The following is a 10,811-nucleotide window of genomic DNA, read 5'->3' on the forward strand; positions in this document are numbered from 1 at the left end:
TATATTTATATAGATACAATCCCAAAATATTAGCCCAAGAACAAAAATTACTAATAGGTGATTGCAAAGCTTTTTTTTTTTTTTTTTTTGAGACTAATCAACTAATTTCACAAAAACAAACAACTTAACCCTTTAAAAATTTTAAACAAAATAATATTGTCCTTACCAACAAAAGACACGCTTTACACACAAAAAAATAATAATAATAAAAGAAAACTTTTGTTGGTTATGTAGCAGAGCTAAAAACCGAAACCACTGCACGTAGCTAACAATAAAACCATCCCTCTAACTCCAAGTCTTGACTCCATTATTGTCAATTAAGTTAATTGGAACCTACTGTTTTTTTTTTTTTTTTTTTGAGAAGAGCCTTGTTGAGTTCATGATCTTTTCACTAGCTGCTTATTTTATGAATTTCAGTCGACCATGCTTTTACCTAAGTGGGGAAAAATAATTAAAAAAGAGAGAAGTATGCTTTAGTTTATTTATTTTAAGAATCGTGCTTTAGGTTAATTATACATACACAATGTGTCTAACCACGCTCTAAACTTTTATTATTATTATTATATTTTGAGAAGAACCACACTGTAAACTGATTATTGAAGAAAAAAATTACATTAAAAATTTAAAACCATGATTATTAGGTCTTGCTCCGTTGACTCTAGAGTCTTGAGACTTTGAGAACTACAAACGTAAATCTAGATGCCGCAATTTTACACGGTTTCTACAAATGCTTGCACAAAAAGCAACTGACTTTGCTCCATGTTTGGCCTTTGACCTATAAAGTCTTGAGACTTTGAGAATTACAAACGTAAATCTAGATGCCGCAATTTTACACGGTTTCTACAAATGCTTGCACAAAAAGCAACTGACTTTGCTCCAAAGCCTTTGACCTATAATAAGTCATGCCTGGGATGTTTTAATTTAACTATTTTTTGCTCACTGTACATTGATTCATAAATAAAACTAAAAAAAAATTAACATTGATTGTACACTGAAATAGTTTACAGTTATTGAAGCATTTAACTTTAAAAAGATTAAAAGTATATTTTGTCCCCAACTTTCAAAATTAATTTTATTTTTGTCATCAAAGATTATGCAATTTCATATTTTTTTTAAACACATTTCAATGTTATCCTTATTATCAAATTATCAATTGACTCACATAAGAGACCGACGTGCCTAATGGATTACTCATGTGTCATGTTAAGTAGGTTACTTATAAAAAAAAAGAGAGTATAATTTGCCTAAAAAAACTATGTCAATAATTTAAATGGAAACAAAAAACCATGTCAATATGCCTTATTTGGATAATAATCTCCTCTCATAAGTATGTGAGTTTAAAGAAGATGACGGTGTTTAATGTTACAATGATTTCTCTTTATGGTTTCAGTAAATCAAGAAAAATCAAATAAGGCAAGTTATGGGCAACTTAGGCGATCTTCTAATAGTGTTAACACATTAATAACAGACTCTCTATTAAGCTGATTGGAGATAAGAACTATAAGAGTTAAAATAGTTCAAGCCATGACTATTCTATAATTTATAATTATTAAATACATAAAATGTGAATTGGATAACAAATTACGGTTTGTTAATGTAAAATATTGTAACTCAATTGGCTGAAACCTTTTGGCATTTTTAAGGAAGATATATAAAGTTGAAAAGAATCAAAACTCCCTAATTTCAATTATTGATATATTAGGAAAAAAAAAAAAAAACCTTACAATCCACCACTCTCCAATAATATTTTCGTTGTTTTTAATCACTGTGTAATCAAGGGTAAAAGAAAATTTCGCTTAAATTTAAATGAAAAAAAAAAAAACAAAAAACGAAATAAAGAGGGGGGGGGGGAAGAGGAGTGTAAGAAGCCTCCAAAGTCCAAAGTATAAACTCTAGAAGACAAAGTCAAAGAAGTGTAAGGTAAAAATATAATAAGGCGAAAAACATATTTTAGTCCCTACATTTTTAGGCTATTCTCATTTTAGTCCCTATTCTGAAAAACGCTTTCCATTTTAGTTCTTGCCGTTATATCAGAAACGGAAAAAGCTGACGTGGCAAACGGTAGAATAAATAATACCTAATTAATGTCCACGTGGCTTAAATTAATAATAAAAAATGCCACGTCAGCATTTAAATTAAAAAAAATAATTTATTAATTTTAACTAAATAAAAAAAATTAAAAACAGAATTAAAAACTAAAAATAATAGGAATTAAGATCTAAGTGTGTCTTAACAAGAACACAAACTCAGATCCAAGAAGAACACAAACCCAGAAATTAAAAAAAAAAAAAAAAAAGCAAATTCCATTACTTGAATCTGAGAGTGCCAAATTACAGAAATACATCCTAAAAACAAGAAACGAAATCCGGATCTAGAGGCAAGATCTACAACAACCACCACAACTAAGTACACAAATCTAATCATTAGTGTAAATTTAACAACACCGTCGAAACCCCAGCACCATTGATTCAAACCCAACCCCTAGCACCGGTACTACAATCAACCATGAACCACACTCTGACCCACACCTTGACTACAACCATGAGCCACACTCTGACCCATCGTGACCCACACCATGACCATCGAACTTGAATCCAACCCACACCATATACCCAGCAACCACTGTGAACACAAACCCCGACCACAACCTATTACCGACACCACCACCACTGAAGAGCATGACTGTGAGCAAAACCAACCACCAAAAAAAAAAAAAAAAAGACCCACAACGAGAAAAACCCAAACCCATGGCAGCATACCCACGGCGAGCAAATCCCAGACCCACAGCGGCAAACCCAGACCCATGGTGAGCACACCCCTACTTCGTTTAACCACCCAAACACAACCTCAATTCCAACCCCATCTCCACCCAAACGCTGACCTAAACGCCACCCAATCACCACTCTAAAGGCCGACCCAAACGCTATCTCCTCTTCGTCTTCTTCTCTTTCCGCCCTGGCTATCTCCTCCTCCTTCGACCCAGGATTTTTTTTGCTTCAGCTCCACCATTGCTAGGTGGGTTTATATGGAGGGAGATCTTGTGTTTTGCTTTGTGGCTTTTGGATTGGATTTGGGTTCTTGGCTTCTGTTGCTGTTGTTGGGATGACATTTTTGAGAGAGAGAGAGAGAGAGAGAGAGAGAGAGAGAGAGGCGTTGTTAGTGTTGTTATATTTGAGATCTGGGAGTTGTTTTTTTGAGTGAGTTTGAGCGAAGGAAAGAAAGTGTTTGCATGTGGGTGTTTTTTTCTTTCTTTCTTGTATCTGGAATTGTGTTCTTGTTTTTTTTTTTTTTTTTTTTTTTTTTTTTTTTTATAATTTTTTGGGTTTGTGTTCTTCTTGGATCTGAGTTTGTGTTCTTGTTAAGACACACTTAGATCTTAGTTCCTATTATTTTTAGTTTTTAATTTTTTTTACTTAATTAAAATTAATAAATTAATTTTTTAATTTAAATGCTGACGTGGCATTTTTTATTATTAATTTAAGCCACGTGGACATTAATTAGGTATTATTTATTCTGCCGTTTGCCATGCAGCTTTTTCCATTTCTGATGTAACGGCAAGGACTAAAACGGAAAGTGTTTTTCAGAATAGGGACTAAAAACAGTAAAAATAAAATTTAGGGACTAAAATGAGAATAGTCTAAAAATGTAGGGATTAAAATGTACTTTTCGCCATATAATAATAAGCAACAGGCTTGTCAGCCGCCTTGGAACTCTGGTCAGGTCTGGCCCAAAACTGTAATTATAATTTATAACCTTTGACAAATATGAAAAAAAAAAATTTGGGATAATATATGAAATATTATCACAACCCCATAATCTTCTCAATATATTCAAATCAAGCCTGGACAAACAACTTTGACCTGATAGGTACGTGTATTTAAATAATAATTTTTAATTTTAACAAAAATTTATTTAATTAAAAAATATATGTAATATTATTTAAGAATTAAAAATATGTATTTAAATTTATATATCAAACTTTTAATAAGTTTGAAAAAACATCTCATCCCCACTTAACTGTAACAGTACTTTATGCGCGTATTTCTGGTTACCCATCAAATCAAAATTACGTCTAGATCCCACTGGTTGTTACACTATATATGAACCATATAAAATATTGCAACTTGCCAAACCTAGGACTTGGTTTTTCTTATTATGGTTGAACAGGACTTGGTGCTTGGTCTTTCTTTCTTTTGTTATATTAGGACAATTGGGTTACGCTTTGTTAGTGTCTAACTATTTTGTCAACTAGTTCTCCACTCTGGGTATTCAATATTCAAACCCATAAACATAAGGCGACAAGTCCTTTCATTTCCTTTGTGTTCTACTGGTTTTTTTTTGTCAAAAATTTGAATTTTTTTCCCCTGAGATGGAGAGCCTTTTGGGTCTGCTTAGGATTCATGTCCATAGAGGGGTGAACCTTGCAGTCAGGGATGTCAGAAGCAGTGATCCTTATGTTATTATCAAAATGGGCAAGCAGGTAAAAAAAGATTTAAGCTATTTTGGCGTTTTCTTGCTTCTCTGTATGCATTTCTTTGTTTCTGGGTTTTTGGGTTTTGATGGTCTTCTCTTGGGACTTATTATATGTTTTGCTCCATTCTTGTTTTTGTGTGAAAACCGCAATCTTTTATGATTGATTGCAAAGGGCTTGATCTAATTTTTGTATTTTAGTAGTATGGTTTTTGGTGTTGAACTTCAAAGCATTTTAGATCAAAGAAAATTTAATGTAAAGCTTGCAAGACTTGTCTGAGTATGTCCTTGGTTAAAGTGGTTCTAGATAGGTTTTAAATAGCTCAACAAGTAAAACCAATAAAAAATTTGAAGCTCAATTTCTGTCTAAATTAAAAATATTTTGATCTGACAAAGGGTTAGCAAACACGGTTAAAACTGTTTTAAAAGTAAAAGTCAAAACTGTCAATTTTGCTCTTAATCTCAGCATAGTACCCCTATCGGAATTCGCGCCTATAATGAAGGGTGATTTTCTCTACTATTTGGATTTGAAATTTTCTCAAATGGTTTCTCAAATTTTTTTTTTAAATTGTGCTACCATTTTGCTCAACTGATAAATACTGTAGTATTTCTTATCAAAAAAAAAAAATACTGGAGTATTTATTTATTTTTTTTTAAAAGCCGAAATATTATTTAAAAAAAACTGAGAAATAATTAGATAAGGATGAGGTCCTCTTTGTATAAAAAATCAACTAATTTGTGTATTGGTTCAATGATAAAAAGTAACTACTATTAAAAGAAGGCAGAATGAGAGAATCAAATCCTATTTATATAGGTCGCAAAAAAAAAAAATCATATTTATATATATTTATTTATTTATTTATATTCTTTTTCTCCTTGAAGCATTTGCATCTGAAATTAGGCTTTGTATGTTTGTGTCTCTCACTCTCCTAGTTACTGCTAGTCGACACCACTGTTTGGTTCTGGTTATATCTGGACAACAGTAATCAAAACCATGGCTATCAAACTTTTTGTTTGGTTCCACTTACCCACACCCAAAGGAAAAAAAAAAAAAAAAAATCACCTGACCTAAATACTTTTTTTATGGTTGAATACTGAGAAACATACCCAATGTTTTGAATCTCTCTTTCTTTTTCTTTTTTTCATGAAATTAAATTTTAATTTCTTCCCCTATGTGTTTTATTAATAAGCAAATATTAGAAAACATACATTGTATTTTTTATCACTCTCACAGATTTGAAATAGCACATGCTACAGTGCGCTTCTAAAAATTTAGCATTTAGCACATTTTGTGCTAGTGCCCTCGTGTGTGAAAAAAGGGGCAAATGTTTAGGCTTTTGATGCTAGTTATTTAAACTGATTTGTTGTAAATGGTAATATCTGATGCAGAAGCTAAAGACTCGTGTAGTGAAGAAGAATATCAATCCAGAGTGGAATGAAGATTTGACTCTTTCTGTAGCTGATCCCAGTCTTCCAATAAAGATTGTAAGTGTTATAGTTCTTGTGACATTGAGCTCAATTAAATAGTAAACCTGCTATTATCATGATATACATGTTATGTTAAAGGAAATGTAGTTGCAATTTTCATTCCATGATGCAACAGAAGAAATCTACAACATGTTCAATATCAGCATGTAATGGTATTTAAATCATACTGTTAAATAAGCACCTGAAAAAAAAAAATGCAGTACAAATGAGGTTAATTTTACTCAGGAATGAAATACTGTCTCTAGAGCATGATACCCTAAACGAATTTACTTTTTATTTTTTATTAATTCTCTACGTAGATATTCTATACTGGAACTTCACTAAATATTTGAATTACCGAATGGAAATTTGGTACTTGTTAATTTTAAGATTCAACCAGAAAATCACCTATTTGTGCTTAAATCATATATGTATAAGAGATTTCACTAATAATGTTATGGAAATGGTACAAGTGGGATATTATGTCATAGTCCTATGTACTTAGTTACTTCAATGAGGGAAACGCTAACATTCAATTGATATTCAATCTTCTGAATTCCTTATGATTGCAGTTTGTATACGACAAAGACACATTTTCTCTGGATGATAAAATGGGGGATGCTGAGTTTGAGATTGGTTCATTTCTTGAAGCCTTAAAGATGCGCTTGGAAGGCCTTCCTAATGGAACAATAATTTCGAGAGTACAACCAAACAGGCAAAACTGTCTATCTGAAGAGAGCTGCATTATCTGGACTGATGGCAAAGCTGTTCAAAATATGGTTCTTAGACTGCGAAATGTGGAGAGTGGTGAGGTGGAACTCCAGTTACAGTGGATTGACATTCCTGGTTCCCGGGGTTTGTAGATCCATCTACTCTATTAATTTAATGGCTCGCTTATTGTAAATACAGGATTGAAGCATCCTTATTTGGCAACAAATGAGGCTGTTCACTTTGTTTCCTTTGTTCATAGTTGTTAAAAGAGGAGTGAAATTTAGTAGTGTAATCCTCCCATGTATTATTATCAATCATATGGGATCTGAGTAAACAGAATGGCACAATCGTTTGTTTTCTTTTCAATAAAGATGTGGTTATTTGCTAATTTTCCTTTTTTTCTTGTTTTATAATCTATTCATGTGGTGAAATGTCCTAACTGAAGAGCAATCATAGAATTATTAGTTACCTACTTAATTCATGTTCATGAGTATTTCAACCTTTAAGGCCAAACAACTTGTGGAATATACGAAAGTGCCTGAGCAAGGGTGACGATTCTTCTACCAAACGGGCCTTAACCTCAAGCCTTGCACTTTTTCGGTATTTTCCTGAGTTTATGAATGTTCCAACTATCTAATTGATGCAGGGCATTTCAAGAGGTTGTTTACATGTGCAGCCTAGACACAAAACAAGTAGCAACAGTAGCTAAGTTAGCCGCCACCCTAGCACTCTTGTAACTAACTAGTTACATGATTGATTAAGCATTGGCTAATAGGATTTAGACACTTGTCAATCATATAGAAGGCTACCAGTATCAAACAACTAGTATAAGTACTAAAATGTAAGCGCTTTGTAGAGTAGTTTTTCTATGTGAATGAAATAATCCTTTGAGAGCTTTTCTTGAGAACTTTGTGTTCTTTGCAAAGGTGCCTGACCACCTATTGATTGTTCTAATAATTCAGCCCTTTCATTGTTTCTAAACCAGAAAGCTTTAAAATTGCAGGGTCAAACAAACTTGAGGACAAGTTTGCTTTCAAAGAAAGGGAATCCTGATGCAGATGCATCTACATTGGTGTAGCAACAGCATTTGGTGTGCTGCAACAGAATTAAATTAATTATTCAAGGCAACTGTATTAGTCTATAACATCATATGAATCTTGTTGCAGCCAAGAGCACTTGAAGTCAAGTGCTTCTTAAGAGGGAGAGTCTTGGTGCAGGGCATTTCAAGAGGCTATTTACATGTGCAGCCTTGACTCAAAACCAGTAGCAACAGTAGCTAAGTCAACAACCACCCTACTCCTCTTCTAACTAACTAGTTAGTTAGATAATTGATTAAGCATCCAATAGGATTTAGACACTTGCTAATCATCTAGACAGCTATCAATGCCAAATAACTAGTATAAGTACTAGAATGTGAGCACTTTGTAGTTTAATTTTGTTTGTGAGTGAAAATAAGTCTTTGAAAGCTTTTCTTGAGAATTTTGCATTATTTGCAGTGGTTGCTAGCTATCTCTCAATTAATTCTAACTTCTAAGCAACTCACATCCCATTTAGTTCTAATTCATATCACAGCCCATCATTTTCCCTACATTGCTAATCAAAGTCAATCATAAACAATCGATGAAGCTTTCTTATATCTAATTTGGAATTTTACATTTTTATTTGCATGACATTAGTTGGTTTGATATGTCCCTTGGAAAATTTTGAATGTTTTACTTCAAAGTATTAGGTGGTTTGGTACTTAGATTCTTGCAATCAACTAAAAACGTAAAAGAAAAGAAATCTTTTTATGTAATCATGTGACTTGTGATGGCTGAGGTAAACAGAAATTCAATGTTTTTGACTCTTTGGACCATGTTCTGAAAAATCATGAAGTGCGACTTGATTGTTGTTTGGGCAGCGATGGTGACAGAGGATGCTTCCATGAAGAAGCTTTTGTTTCCCTAGCATTGTTTGAGACTTCGAGTTGCCCAAAATAAAGAAAAAGCCTTCGCTATCTTTTACCATAAAATACCATCATGGCCAAACATTACATAGATGTTTTCCTCTCTCTCCCTTTTTTTTTTTTTTTTTTTTAAGTGCGCGCGCGCGCGGGGTGGGGTTTTTTTGGGTGAAACAAATGGTATAAGAATTGCAGTCACAAAGAGCAGGTTATAACCCCTTTGTGATGTGAATGGTTAAAAAAAGAAATTACAATTGTGAAAAAAGTTGTGAAAAAATACGTTTACGAAAAAGTTATGAAATTTTTTATATATAAGTGAAAAAAATTTGTTGTGAGATTTATTATAAATATTTTTTGCATAAAGTGGGAGAATTATTGAAAATAAACACAGGAACACATTAACAGAGTTTTACAACACAAACAGAACAGCTTGCACACAAGACTGAATAAAGAAAAAGTAAACTACAACTACACAGTACAAAACAGTAACAGAAACATGAACTAAATACTTGCAGACACTACACTGGATGAGACAACCCATGGAATCCCAGTAAAGACATTGTAACAAAAAAGGTGGGGCATGTGTCATATAGAATCTCTCTCTCGTTCTGAGATGCTCCCCTTTTTGCCAACCTATCCAAACATGCTCAATGGCCCAGCAATCCAAGATTAAGTTAGTAAATTCAAGTGGGCAATCTGTATTATAAATTTGATAAATTGTTAAAAGAATTTGATTCCAAGTTCCCTTTATTTGACTACTCAGAGTCGGTGGTCGGAGCGGTGGCTTAGTGGTTAGGTGTTGGTATGTGATACGGGCTCTAAGTCCAAATTTTCGAAGGCTGAATGAAGCTAGTGTTGCTCTAATTGAATCTAAGTTCAAGTTATTGCTTCACATTTTTAATTTATTTCTTAGTGGGTATGGATTTATTATATGGTGGGGGTGCTTGTGCTTTATCTTTTTTTTCCGTCATTAAAAACAAAATCCCTTTATTTAAGGAAATTGAACAAAGAAACTATAAGGGAGTTCAAAACATCTTCAATTCCAAATAAGTCTCAACTCACCAGCTTCACACACATATACACTTTTTATTTTTATTTTTTGAAAGAGTTTTAACCTATTATGTCCGTTTTTGATGATTTCTCTTTATCATCAGATCAAGACACCAATCAGTTTTTGGTATAAGAGAGGATTGAATCTCAGATTTCTTATTCAACTATCAGAGACTTCACCAGTTGAGTTAACTAGAACCCACGACACACATAACATTTAGATCCAACTAGAGTAGAAATTCTATCTTGTATATATATATATATATATATATATATATAAGTGTAAGTCTCAACTCTTTCTCTCTCACAACTAGAGTAGAAATTCTATCTTGTATATATATATATATATATATATATAAGTGTAAGTCTCAACTCTTTCTCTCTCTTTTCTACCCAAACGTATAAAATGTTGAAAATGAGCAGCCATATTTGGGCCCTTTTATCTTTCCTCACGATCCATACATTACTGAAGCCCAATCTCACTTTGTACACCCATCAATGGGGCCTTTCAACTTCCTAAAAACAAAAATATTAATCTTCAGAAAAAGAGATCGGAAAAAAAATTCCAAACTTGCCGGATAAAAAACAAATTAGTAAAACATAGATCCGAAATCTTAATGCAACCATTTAACAATTAACACAACTCGGATAGTAGGTTAGATTTTTTTTTTTTTTTTTGGGAGAAGGACCTTGCCTGAACCTATCAGCTAAAAACAAAGCGTCAAAAGCCTTTTATTTCTTCAAAAGTATCCGGATAAATATATAGGAGGAAAAATATTTATTCACACTCATTTATGTCTACTATTTCACTCATTTGGTTGATATAAGAATGTCCACATTTTAACGCATAAAAAGTAAGTTTGAAAAAAATGATATGAAATAGTACATAAACAAATGTAAAAGCTATTGAAATGGCAGTTATGCAACAAAAACTCAAACTAACTTTCCCCCAAAGTTAGATACTCAAAAACTCTATATACCAAAAAAAAAAAAAGTCATCTCCCCCTAACATGTATTTTGTAACCCTGGAAAAAATATATCACAATCCCCCTGAATTAAAATAGCAAAAACTATTTTAAACATTTAAGCAAGGTATCCCAAATTTCTCCCAATTTTTGTCATGATTTGACAAAGAGTGCAGAAAAAACATGAAACTCTAGCAAACAAAGAC

At 32.7% G+C, this 10,811-nt stretch overlaps 1 protein-coding gene across 1 annotated transcript; it reads left to right on the plus strand.

Moving 5' to 3' along the window:
- The first annotated feature begins 4,130 nt into the window (after positions 1-4,130).
- LOC112031486 (protein C2-DOMAIN ABA-RELATED 4) lies at positions 4,131-7,036 on the plus strand. Its single transcript, XM_024064180.2, has 3 exons — positions 4,131-4,480; positions 5,860-5,955; positions 6,510-7,036. Exons 1-3 carry the CDS (start codon positions 4,370-4,372, stop codon positions 6,798-6,800), a joined length of 498 nt encoding a protein of 165 aa, XP_023919948.1. The 5' UTR covers positions 4,131-4,369; the 3' UTR covers positions 6,801-7,036.
- Positions 7,037-10,811: the final 3,775 nt, after the last annotated feature.

Source organism: Quercus suber, unplaced genomic scaffold (assembly GCF_002906115.3).
Source record: "Quercus suber isolate HL8 unplaced genomic scaffold, Cork oak 2.0 scaffold_4, whole genome shotgun sequence".
Classification (NCBI taxonomy): Eukaryota; Viridiplantae; Streptophyta; class Magnoliopsida; order Fagales; family Fagaceae; genus Quercus; species Quercus suber.

Excerpts from the sequence above, each read along its gene's own strand:
- LOC112031486 (XM_024064180.2), top strand. The coding sequence starts at position 4,370 with ATGGAGAGCCTTTTGGGTCTGCTTAGGATTCATGTCCATAGAGGGGTG. Across the intron at positions 4,481-5,859 it reads TTATCAAAATGGGCAAGCAG|AAGCTAAAGACTCGTGTAGT; the intron begins GTAAAAAAAGAT and ends TATCTGATGCAG. Across the intron at positions 5,956-6,509 it reads CCAGTCTTCCAATAAAGATT|TTTGTATACGACAAAGACAC; the intron begins GTAAGTGTTATA and ends TTATGATTGCAG.